This window comes from Cornus florida, unplaced genomic scaffold (genome assembly GCF_030987335.1).
Source record: "Cornus florida cultivar Cherokee Brave unplaced genomic scaffold, ASM3098733v1 CherokeeBrave_3.0.0_Hap2_Chr05, whole genome shotgun sequence".
Lineage (NCBI taxonomy): Eukaryota > Viridiplantae > Streptophyta > Magnoliopsida > Cornales > Cornaceae > Cornus > Cornus florida.
The window spans coordinates 89,145,199-89,158,995 of record NW_026775575.1 but is presented as its reverse complement, the minus strand read 5'-3'; the positions used below and the strand labels follow the sequence as shown (position 1 = coordinate 89,158,995).

Here is a 13,797-nt window from a genome sequence, read left to right as displayed (position 1 = left end):
TACCTCCTGGAGTCCCGTTTTAAGTACGATGGTAGACAATCTTTTTCGTATTTGATCACTTTAGGCTCTTTGCAAAATGCAAATTATTTTCTAAGAAAAATTTAGCTTGCGACATTAGATTTGACGTGGTTTATGATTGGGAGTGGTGTGTCCTTAACCCTAGCTTTTGGTTTCCATTCAAACTCACTAAAGCTCTTCTAGTTCGTAAAAAGGAAATTAAATGCACGGTTATTGTGGCGCCCTAGTAACAATTTTGGGATGTTATTTTAGCTTCTTGTACTGTATAAGTTCTGCATACGAAAATTTTAAGAGATGTTGGAAGCAGGTTTGACACTAGCATCTGTTTGTTAATGTCACTTATCTGGCCCTGCTCCAAAAAAGCTAATAAGATAGATGATGTCAAGTGGACTTGCACGCTTGGAAAAATAGGTTGATGTCTGTGTTGACCAGATATAGAAATGAAAAAGCTTTTATATCTTTTGGTGGCATTAGCACATATATAATTAAGTTCACTATAAGAGCTTGATTGCTGTATTGGAAAGTTAGTGTAGTGTTGGAGAGGGAGAGAGACTATGAAAGAAGAAAGGAGACGAGGACCGTTGAAGTTCAACAAGACAGGTTGCTGCCAACCTACTGGGAGTGAAACAGTTGCACTAATTAGTTGCTTGGTGCCAAGATAGGTCATATCTAAGAGATACGGAAGATATTCGTCTTCGCAATGTCCCTTCTTTTTTTAGCCATGTTCTAGTTGAACATTGGTAAAGATATTTTGTTGGGTTTTTTTGCATGTAAATTTTACTGGATGTGGAAAAGAGAGACTCCTATAAACTTGTAAGAGGAAGCTTATATAAACACATCGCCATTGCATTTTGATATTTCATTGGAAATTGGATAATGTTGTTGTTGTATTTTGCTTTGAGGTGAACCTGGTTTATTTAGTTGTGAAATGAAGCTATCAACCTATACCTTTGCACTTGGGGGATCAGTTTTCTGCTCGAATGAGATGTTTTCCATTTTCCTTCGTGGCTCCAATTTCGGCAAGTTCTGCATTCTAGGTCATTGAAATGTGCTTTGACTGCTTACGTAATGAATCGTGCGAGTTCATTACGGAAAATACAATATCGAAATGTGCTTTTGGGAGAACCGAATTGGAGATTTGGTATTAGAATTAGAGAAAATTTAGTTTAAAGTTTGATATATAAATCTCCTCTAATTTCAATTTTAAGGCACCGTGGTCTTCCCAAATTTAATATGAACATTTGAGAGATTTCAAGGCATGTATTTTGCCCCAAATGTGCAAAGTATTTTGTCCTTGATTTGAATGGTGTATGTGTTGTGAGATTGATATACGTGCTCTAAAGAAAAAGAAAAAAAAAAATTATATATATATATATATATTACTCTAATACAAGATTTACACTTCTAAGTGGTAGAAGCATCTTTTCAAATGATTATTAATATCTTTTCCTTCTTGGTAAGGTTTCAACTCATAACTAATCATCAGGGGAAAAATATATATATATATTGGTTACTCACACACACACATGCTTCTACTGAGGCTCGAATTCTTGATCTCTCTTTGAGAGATAGGAACTTAGTACCGCTAAGTCACTGACTTGTTGATATCATCAATTATCTTTTATAGAGCATATAGTTTAGTGAATTCTTTTAAGAATTTTAAGAGCTATACTGGCCTATAAAATCAAGTTTGTGTAACTCAATATTCAGAAAAACCACTTTCAAAAAAAAAAATTGAATTTGGAATTATTTTTATGTTTCGGTTTTCTGAAAACAAAAGTGTAGTAACATTTTTGTTTTTTCTTTTTGCACTCTCAAGAAAGTAAGAACATGATTTTTACTTATTTGGTAGAAAGTAAAAATGACATTTATTTGCTACAATTTTGAAAATTGAAAATAATAACAGTGTTTAGTAATACATATTTGTTACCCGATGATGTACATAATATTTTTTAAAAAATTTATTCTATTTTTAAAATTTTCGTTAATGCCATAAAACCTTAAAATATGACGAACGTATGCAATTCAATTATTTCACACCTGATAATAAAATATAATATTTAATTTAAAATTACAAATCTTAATAATAAGACAAGAATTTTGTCACCAATTATATATGTGTATGTATATATATACATGTATATACATTATGTATAACATTATCATGTTATCATATAATATATTAAACATATAATATATTATAACAAATCAAAAATGTTAAATAATATCTCTTATATGTAATAAAATATATAATGTATTATAAAATTATAAATTAATTATAATATAAAATTTACATATAATATACAATATAGATCTGGTATATAATATTATAAAATATCTATTCCATAATAATTTATCAATATTATATAAAATAAAAAATATATAAAATAAATCATAAATATTTTTGTCTCAAAAAAAACTTACAGTATTATATAATATATTATATATTAAAAATATATTTTAATTAAATAAAAATAAATAATTTACATTATTATATAATATATTATATCTTAAAAATATATATATTTTATTACTATTTAATATGTAGCAGTATTATTATATAACATGAATAATATGAATTTTGTTTGAAATCAACGTGCCTGTGTAATCATGGTAGGGAAAATAAATGTATTTGCACTACAATGCTGAAAACATAAAAAACATTAATATTATTTTACTTTTAAACATTAAGTAGATTTTCATATTTTTTCTTTCAGAATACATGTCTTTCTCCTTTACGAACTAACTTGTACATTTCTAGTAAAGGGATTTGAATTCAACCAAAAGAGATAAGGACCAAAACAAATTTTCTGTTCAATTATGTGATTTTTACTTTTTTAACAAAAATAAAAAACATTTTCCACTATAAAAAATAAAACATAGTATTAAACATACATATATTTTAATAATATAACATGAATAATATGAATTTTGTTTGAAATAAATGTACCCACTGAAAATGTTTTTGGACTTGATACTGAAATCATCAGAAACATCAATATCATTATACTTTTTAACATTAAGTAGGTTTTCATACTTTCTCATTCAAAATACATGCCTTTCTCCTTTTTAAAACTAACTCGTACATTTTTTGATAAATGAAATTTAATTCAACTAAAAGAGAAAGTGACCAAGACAACATTTTTGTGCAATTACCTGATTTTTTTTTTACAAAAAATGAAAAACATCTTTTTTTTTGTTTTTGTTTTGTCTTTTTCAAAGAGAAAACAAGAAACATTGTTTGACGTTATTGAACGAATCCAAAAATAGACATGTTTTTATGTTTTCACTTTTTTTTTGGGTAAATATTTTATGTTTTCACTCTTCATTCTCTCAATTCACATAAAAAGGGAAATTGAAACCCGACTTTTGCCTACACCCAATACTGTCCGGTTTTGAAAACCGAAAAACGGCGCGAAAAGGAAATAAGAAGAAGGCATGAATCAAACTTCTCCTTCTTCAACCAACCAATGTTTCGCGGTAACCTGATTTCAACACACAGACGAATTTCCTATCACAAGAACTCTGCTTTCAGTATATTCACTGCCCCACTTGTTCCCTCACAGGACCCTCTTCTCTTCAACCCACAAGTTCCTAATCATTCTATCCAACAATTGCCTCATTTGAACTCATTGCAAAACCTGGGTGATCGATACAAGAACTCTCTGTCCCAATTCTCCTCATCAATTCCACCCCAAAAATCCATTCATGTTTTGCCATGGAGTTCGGAAATATACGAATTTCTCGTCCGCCAATGTCAGTTTTCTTGTTGCCCTGAGGATGCTAAACAGCTTCATTTACAAATTATTAAAATTGGGTTTGTGGGTGATTTGTATTTATCGAATACACTTATTAATTTATATGTTAGAACGGGTGATATGGTTTCTGCACGTAATTTGTTCGACGAAATGCTTACTAGGAATTCTGTTACTTGGTCTTGTTTGATCTCGGGTTATACCCAAAATGACATGGCCAATGAGGCATGTGCTCTTTTCCGGGAAATGATCTGTGCGGGGTATTTTCATAGTCATTATTCTATTTGTAGTGCTCTACGAGCTTGCCAGGTGTCAGGACCTTGTGGGCTTAAATTTGGATTGCAAATTCATGGTTTAATTTCGAAAACCTGGTATGCGTTTGATGTAGTGGTTTGTAACGTATTGATTTCAATGTATTGGAAATGTATGGACTCTGCTGATCATGCTTGTCGTGTTTTTAATGGGATACGGATGAAAAACTCTATATCGTGGAATTCTATTATTTCAGTTTATTCTCAGAGAGGTGATGCAAATTCTGCTTTTGAGCTGTTCTCTAACATGCAAAAGGAGGGCATGGGATTTAGTTTCAAACCTAGTGAATATACTTTTGGCAGCTTAATAACTGCAGCTTGTTCTTCTATTGATTCTGGTCTGTGTCTGCTTAAGCAGTTGCTTGCCAAAATTAAAAAATCAGGTTTCCTACAAGACCTGTATGTGGGCAGTGCTTTGGTAAGTGGGTGTGCAAAGTTTGGTTTTCTTGATGGTGCTAAGAAGATTTTTGAGCAAATGAGTGACAGGAATGCGGTGTCCATGAACGGATTGATGGTTGGTTTGGTGAGGCAAAAGCAGGGAGTAGAAGCAGCTGAGATTTTTATGGAGATGAAAGACTTGATTAGCATAAACTCTGATTCTTATGTGATTCTTTTGAGTGCTATTGCTGATTTTTGTGTGTTGGAAGAAGGGAGAAGAAAAGGTAGAGAGGTTCATGCTCATGTTATCCGAACTGGCATAAGTAATTCCGTGGTTGCAGTTGGAAATGGGCTAGTAAATATGTATTCTAAATGTGCTGCAATTAAAGATGCTTGTTCTGTTTTCAGACTCATGGTTGATAAGGATTCGGTTTCCTGGAACTCCATGATCTCTGGTCTTGACCAGAATGAGTGTTATGAAGATGCAGTCATGAGCTTCCGAACAATGAGGAGAAGTGGATTAATCTCTTCAAATTTCACGTTGATCAGTGCTTTGAGCTCATGTGCAAGCTTGGGCTGGGTAAGGCTGGGAAAACAATTACATTGTGAAGGGTTTAAATTGGGACTTGATTTGGACGTTTCGGTTTCAAATGCTCTTCTTGCACTATATGCAGAGACAGGGTATATCACTGAATCTCAAGAAGTGTTCTTCTTGATGCCGAAGTACGATCAAGTTTCATGGAATTCTATTATTGGGGCACTTGCCGATTCGGAGGCATCTGTTTCCAAAGCTGTAAGTTATTTCTTAGAGATGATGCGACATGGATGGAGTCTTAACAGAGTCACTTTTATCAACATTCTTGCAGCAGTCTCATCTCTTTCACTTCTTGAACTGGGCCATCAGATTCATGCTTTAGCTCTAAAATACCGTCTCATGGATGACAGTGCTATTGAGAATGCACTTCTTTCTTGCTATGGGAAGTGCGGAAAGATGGATGACTGTGAGAAAATCTTTGCTAGAATGTCTGATAGGAGGGATGATGTGAGTTGGAATTCCATGATTTCTGGATATATACATAATGAGTTATTACCCCAGGCCATGGATATTGTGTGGCTTATGTTGCAGCAGGGTCAGAGATTAGACTGCTTCACATTTGCTACTGTTCTTAGTGCATGTGCCTCAGTTGCAACATTGGAGCGTGGCATGGAAGTTCATGGTTGTGGTACTAGAGCTTGTTTGGAGTCCGATGTCGTGGTTGGGAGTGCACTTGTTGACATGTATTCCAAATGCGGAAGAATAGATTATGCTTCAAGGTTTTTTGGGCTGATGCCCACGAGGAATGTATATTCTTGGAATTCAATGATATCTGGTTATGCACGACATGGACATGGAGAGAAAGCTCTAGAAATTTTTAAGAAAATGAAGCTAGAGGGTCAAACTCCGGATCATGTCACCTTTGTTGGTGTCTTATCAGCTTGTAGCCACGCGGGGTTTGTTGAACAAGGTTTTCAGCATTTTCATTCCATGAGCAAAAGTTTTGGGTTGTCCCCTCGCATGGAGCACTTCTCATGTATGGCGGATCTCCTTGGGCGGGCGGGTGAACTTGATAAGTTGGAGGACTTCATCAATAGAATGCCGATGAACCCTAGTGTTCTTATTTGGAGGACAGTTCTAGGGGCTTGCTGTCGAGTAAATGTTCGGAAAACAGATTTAGGTAGGAGGGCTGCTGAAATGCTTTTGGAGTTGGAACCTCAAAATGCAGTGAACTATGTTCTCCTTTCTAATATGTATGCCTCTGGGGGGAAGTGGGAAGATATGGCGAAAGCGAGGGCTGCAATGAGGGAAGCAGCAGTGAAGAAGGAAACTGGGTGTAGTTGGGTCACCATGATGGATGGTGTTCATACCTTTGTAGCTGGAGACAAATCACATCCAGATAATGAGGCTATCTACGAAAAGCTTAGGGAACTGCACAGAAAAATGAGGGATGCCGGATATGTGCCTCAGACAAAATTTGCCCTATATGATCTTGAACTAGAGAACAAGGAAGAACTCCTGAGCTATCACAGTGAGAAACTTGCAATTGCATTTGTTCTCACTCGCAAATCATCATTGCCTATAAGAATAATGAAAAATCTGAGAGTTTGTGGGGACTGTCACTCTGCCTTTAAATATATCTCAAAGATTGTGGGTCGACAAATAGTATTACGAGATTCAAACCGATTCCATCATTTTGTTGATGGTAAGTGTTCATGTGGAGATTACTGGTGATTGAACCAGCACTGCTATTTTAGAAGGCAGACGTGTTTACGAGTGGAATAGATTCGGCATACAACTTCTTACATACGCTGAAAGAATTAGATGGTGGTAGGAACTAGGAACTGAGCCATGGGTTTATCCTTCCCCTAATTTAGTATTACGAGGACTTGGGCAAGACTAGCTGAGATCAAGCATCTTGGAAAGAAAATTACTTTGTGCTGACAGATTTGTACTGACCCTATCTCGGACTAATTTATGGAATGTGCATGAATTGGAAAACGTTGACATGGAAGGGCAGCGAGACAAGAAGAGACAAATGAAACACATTATTGGGAATGCTACAGAAGCACTGAGAATACAGGATCAGAGAAGCTTGTCAAAGATGGTCTATGCCTTCTGCAACAAAGATCAGTAGCTGCACCAAGAAGGAATGATTCAATTTTATTTTAAAGGCGCTTCCAAACTTCCAAAGGCTGGGGAAAGGTCAGAGGAATTTTTGTTCAGATTGCGAGAAAAGACATTGACCCGTTGTCATGTTAGAAAACATTTGGCAGATGGAACAGAATTGTGAAAAAGAAGTGTAACCGGAACACTGAACAAGGCTCCACTGAGTTGAGTTTGTTTGTCCAGCATATATGGAAACTGTCATGGGGTAGCCTATAACAACTTTTCTGATGTTATTTATTTTAGTATCATGTCACACCTTGAGCTGATATAGGAAGTGTAAATGACATCGATTTGCCATATATTTTGAAGCATGTATCACTATATATATATAATATTTCAAGAAATAGTCTTGGACTAATCTTTGACATGGTGATACATATATTTTCTTGGTCAAATATCAAGCCATTCACTTCTTAGCTTCCCTGATAGACGTGTTCAGACTTAATTATCTAATGAAGTTAAATAACTGTTTTTAAAAATATCATGATGATGAAGATGTTCACACACAGTTTTGTATAGAGGTTTCAGGTTTCAAACCATCAGTTGGATTTTTATCCTTGTCCATGTGTCTTTGGTACAGGCTGGGTCAATTACTAAAATGCCCCTCTTCGTAGTTGGCACATTCCTCCGATGTGTGGCCGCAGTTATTGTTCCAACTTGTAAAAGCGTATCTATTGTTGTTGTTGTGCGTTAAAACAGCTGTATGATCGGTGGTTTGACGTGTCAGCCCACTAATACCGTCAATGACTTCGTTTTTCACTTTTGATGAATTTTCTAGGATGCTTTCGAGGTTGAAGAAGCTTTTAGATGATTCTTGTTTTACGTTAGATTTTGATGTGGAGGGTTTTGGGCTCATTAAGGCGAATAGGGAGAGTCACCTAGCCTCTTTAACTCCAGCTCCTCTCACATTTGATTTCGGACCAAAACCATTTCTCTTCTCATTGGGCTCTTATTGTTAGTATTAAAACGGTCAATTTTATTATAACCACCACTTTGTAATTTTATTCTGTTGTATGATGGCTTCGCTTTTATTGTTAGTCTAGAATTGTTCAGCCTACAACAAACATTACTTTGTACTTTTATTCGGTCGAGCATACAACAAACATTACTTTGTGTTTTTATTCGGTCGAGAACACGACGAAAAAAGTTACACTTGGTGTTCCCTCTTATTACTAGTATTAAAACTGTCAAGTATAGGACAATTATCACTTTCTACTTTTATTATGTAGAGTATACAGCAAAATAGGTTGCTTTTGATGTCTCGCCCTTACCATTAGCATTAAAATTGTCGAGCGTAACTAATGGGCCAATGGCTTAATAGTATCAGTTTTTTACTTCCCAAAAAGGCGATAGGGGTTCAAGTTTCATAAGAGACAAATTTGTGTGAGTACCAATTAGAAAAAAAAAAAAAAAAAGATGTCGACAAACATCACTTTGTTTTTTTATTCTGTCGAACATATGATAAAAAAAGGTTACTTTTGGATAGTCTCGCTTTCACTATTAGCATTAAAACCATGGAGCATACGAAAAACATCACTTTGTACTTTTATTTTCTCGAACATACAATAAAAAACGTTACTCTTGGTGGTCTATCTTTAAGTCACATAATGCGGGTGCGAGAGTGGGAGCGAGAGCGTGAGAGTGGCAAAGTCCAAAATTAGTTGAGAGCGTATGCGTCTTGAGAGCGCCTGTATATTATATATTTTATGTTTGTGTACATATAATTATTTTATTTGAAACATGATTATATTAATTTATAAAATATTTTTTATTACTACATTTATTTTAATTATATATTTTTGATATTGTATCTACAAATATATTATTGTGCAGTAAACATTAATATATAAAGCAAAACAATTTTGAATATATAAGGAAATAATTTATTGAAAAAGAGAGGACTGGCCCAAAGGCATTCTTAGCTTAATGTCACGAAGTGATTCCTAAGACGCTTGGAGGATGGAAGACATGCATGCTGGTTGGCAAAGAGTAGAATTTGACTGGGAATGGTTCCAGGGAAGGGGCGTGCAGAAGCACAGGATGGTACCTCTTCATAGTTCAGGCAGGTTGACTAGGTTCAGTGCGAGGTGCTTGTCGCTGGTCGTGAACTTGATTATGAAGAAGGGAGTTGGCCATCCCTGCACAAACTGGTTGGGAGCTGGAGCGGTTCCCCTGATGAGACCAAAGCAGGTCGAAACCAGTCAGCATATATCATTGGGAGGGCAAGTCGTGGTAGCTGACTAGGGCGCTTGCGCGAGCTGAAGAAATGCCTTGGTTCCGCACGAGTCGTGCCGCTGCGCCAAATCTCTAGGCCCGTGACACTAAGCTATGAAAAAGTCCATCTTAGACAGGCCCAAAGGCATAGGAATAAGATAAACAAGCCCATTGGGTGAAAAAGGAAAGAAAATCCTAATAATCCCTAGATCAAAATTATCTGCAATAGAGATGAGCTCTAAAATGGTAACTGAGTACCTCACCCTTCGCAGTGCTTGTAGCCATTCAGTCCAGAGGTCGCGGTGGTGGTTTTCGGCCGGTCGAAAGACTCTATTCTACTAGAGCAACTATTGATTCGATTCTGGTACGCCAAGCCTTCGATTGCAAGTGTCTCATAGATATATGCCGATTTGTTTTGGGTTGCTGAGCAAGAGATGAAGTTTCTCCAATCTGATGAGTTGATCATGGTTGCATCATCCATTTTAATATATTATATGATTAGCCAAAGCATAGAAAGCATGCATGAAATAACACGTGGCAGCCATATGGACATAAATCGTTTAAATCCGCGTACTCAAAATCAGTTCGCAAATTCAAAATTTCAATTCGCGAATTCTCGAAATGGAATTCGCAAATTTTTGCCGTATTCGCGCTCAAATCGACAAAACGCGAGGGGAGCAAAAATTCGCACCCCACTTCCGGGAATCATGTGACTTAGGTCTCTCTCTCTCTTTGTATTACCATTAAAACTAAGAAACAACAAGTATTGCATTGTACTTTTATTCTACTTTAAAATATAACAAAAAAATAACATTTGTTAATTGAATCTTATAGTACACTTAATAAATGTTTCATCTATTATCGTCAATAAAAAATTTCTACTATTAAAGGCACTAAAATTGCACGATAAACATCACTTTGTATGTTTATTCTGTTAAGCATACGACAAAAAAGTGTTACTCTTGGTGGTATCGCTCTTATTATTAGCATTAAAACTGTTGTGCATAAGACAAATATCACTTTGTATTTTTATTCTCTAGAGCATATGAAAAAAATAAGTTATTTTTGATGGTCTCGCTTTTATTATTAGCATTAAAACTGTCAAGTATACGATAAACATCACTTAGTGCTTTTATTCAGTTGAGCATAAGTTAAATATCACTTTCAGTATGTAGAATATTACTTGTTAATTATATTTTATAATACACTTAATAAATGTTTCACTTATTAATGGCACTAAAATTGCAACAAAATTGCAAAAAATAATTTTGTACACTTACTCTACCCTGAAATATACAAAATAATTATTATTTCTTCATTAAATCTTATAATAGAATTAATAAATGTTTCACGTGTTACTGTCAATTTTAAAAACTCTTACTATTATCTATCACCACCATATTTTAACAAAATAATTGATATTTTTTACTAATAATGCTTTATTGTAATGTTATAATAGATTATAAAACTATGCCACAAACGACTCCCATTATCAGCATTAAACTGAGAAATATCATTTTTTACTTTTATTTTGTCAAGCGAACTACAAAAAATATTACTCTTGATACTATCGCTCTTATAATCAACATTAAAACTGTTGCGCATATGACAAATATCACTTTTAATATGTAAAATATTATTTCTTAATTATATTTTGAAATACACTTAATAAATGATTCACCTAATAATGACACTAAAACTGCATCAAAATTGCATAGTATACAACGAAAAACATTTTGTACACTTACTCTACCCTAAATTATACGAAATAATTACTATTTCTTAATTAAATCTTATCACAGAATTAATAAATGTTTCACGTGTTACCGTCAATTTTTAAAACTCTTACTATTATCAATCACCACCATATTTTAACAAAATAATCGATATTTTTTACTAATAATGCTTTATTGTAATGTTATAATAGATTATAAAACTATACTACAAATGACAACTTGCGACAACCAACAACTGTGGGTAAAACCCGCAGCTCGCTGGAATCGGACCGAGTGAGGGAGGCTCTGCCTCTTTAAACGATGACACCGGATGTAATGTTGGTAGAGATAACATTAGTTTAGGGTTCATAGACTACAATTATCTTGGTCAACTGTGGGCTGGGCTTGGTTTTCCCTTCTGTTTTGGGCAGGACTCTTTGATGAGTCCTTTGTTTTGTTGTTTTGGGCCTCGGCCTTGTACATTTTACACTCAATTTATACAATACCTTAACTTCTGAAGAAAAAAAAAAAACTTTAGAATTTTCCTTAATTAGATAGTCCAAACTCTTTTTCTCTCTATCTATAGTACTACAGTTAGTTCTATGATTGATAAGTCTAACTTGTCTCATTTCGTATTTACAATTATTTTAAAATATTATTTCATATTTAAGTTAAAAAGGAAAGGTCTATTTTTTTTTTTTTTTTCCAAAGTTTTGTTTTTAACCTACAATATATATATACTCCCTCTGCCCCAAAATAAGTGACTCTTTTTGGGAATCTAACTTTTTAATAGAATGATTATTATTATTTTTTTATTATATAAGTAGTGAATGAATTATCAAATTTATCCTTAGTGGGTCCACAGTGATGTAATGTGTGACGGCCCAAATTTTATAAACCCAGTGCGTCAATGATGACCAAAAGATGACCCGATAACGGATCCGAAATGCGGAAGCAAAAGATGATCAAAAAGAAAAAAGAAAAGAAAGGTTCTGAACACCAGTTTAGCACTTATCAACACTGAGCACCCATTCGGCACTTATACAAGATCGGTCGTTCTGACTTACATGGTCAGGCGTTTTGACGTTCTAACCTATATGGTTAAGCGTTCTGACGTTCTGACCTACATGGTCAAGCGTTCTGACAAAAGGTCTAAGCGTTCTGCCAAAAGGTTCAAGCGTTCAGACGTTCTGACCTACATGGTCAGGCGTTCTAACAAAATGTTCAAACGTTCAGACGTTTTGACCTACATGGTCAGGCGTTTTGACAAAAGGTTCAAGCGTTATGCCAAAAGGTTCAAGCGTTAAGATGTTCTGACCTACATAGTCAGGCGTTTTGACAAAAGGTTCAAGCGTTAAGATGTTCTGACCTACATGGCCAGGCGTTCTGACAAAAGGTTTAAGCGTTTTGCCAAAAGGTTTAAGCGTTTAGACGTTCTGACCTACATGGTTAGACGTTTTGACAAAAGGTTCAAGGGTGACATTCTGACGTTCTGACTGTAAAACGACGAAACAGTAAGCAAGTTTAAGGCAACCTTAAGGCTATACATGCATTCCAAATGATCCAAAACAAGTTTAAAAACATACTTGTGAAATTTTAAAACCAATGGCTCTTGGCCTCATGTTATACATATAAAACATGCAACAAAAAGTGTACTTAGATACACATTACATATCAAGGAAGCCATCTTAGCTTCTAAAATACCATACATCCATGGTATGCAAAAATATAATATCAAAAGTTAGCATGCTAAACATTTGCATGTCAATACACAAAAATATTTTAAAGTGCTTATAAGCCTCTAAGGATGATGAGCACTGTCTCTTTACCTCTAAAATAACCCAAATAATTAGGGTGAGTAATTAAGTTACTCGTAGGAAGAAATATATGCGTATACCCTAAAGTTTCAATATCATTGCAAGATCAATATAAACGAATACAAGGGATCATTCCACTTAACGTCTATGTTCAAGGTGTTATAATGGATCATCTTAAATTAACATAAATGATTCTTTAACAACACAACATCAATATGGATGTACTTAACAACATCAAATCGCCAATAACCAAAATTACAAGTCACAATTAAGCATTGATTGTCAACTTGGAATTGAATGCGAAACCAAATAGTGAAAAACTTGGATATCAAATCCTGGAGTAAACCAAGACCTAAACGGTTATTCCATGCATGAACCTGCTGGGATTACTACCCTAGTGCGCACTATACAAATGGGGAAAACTCATACTGTGATGACCTTGTGGGCGGGTGTGCCGTGAGCGGGTGCGAGAGACACTGTCAGGCTACCACACTGGCGAGCTACAGGTACACAGTCCCACATCGCCTGGGTAGAGGAAAGGTGAATTGCTTATATGTAAGTGTGTCATCTCCAATTGGTATGAGGCATTTTGGGGTGAAGCCCAAGAGCAAAACCGTGCGAGCTCAGACCCAAAGCGGAAAATATCATACCATATGGTGGAGTGGGTCGTTACAAATGGTATCAGAGCCTGACCCAGCCGAAAGTGTGCCGACGGAGACGTCGGGCGTCCAAGGGGGGTGGATTGTGATGACCTTGTGGGCAAATGTGCCGTGGGCAGGTGCGAGAGACACTGTCAAGCTACCACACTAGCGAGCTACGGGTGCACAAGTCCCACATCGCCTGGGTAGAGGAAAGGTGAAGTGCTTATATATGGTGGTGTCACTA

At 35.3% G+C, this 13,797-nt stretch overlaps 1 protein-coding gene across 1 annotated transcript; it reads left to right on the top strand.

Annotated features, from left to right (window-relative positions):
* The first annotated feature begins 3,163 nt into the window (after positions 1 to 3,163).
* Positions 3,164 to 7,546, top strand: LOC132307483 (putative pentatricopeptide repeat-containing protein At5g09950). The gene has a single exon (XM_059805267.1). It carries the CDS (start codon positions 3,489 to 3,491, stop codon positions 6,729 to 6,731), a length of 3,243 nt encoding a protein of 1,080 aa, XP_059661250.1. The 5' UTR covers positions 3,164 to 3,488; the 3' UTR covers positions 6,732 to 7,546.
* Positions 7,547 to 13,797: the final 6,251 nt, after the last annotated feature.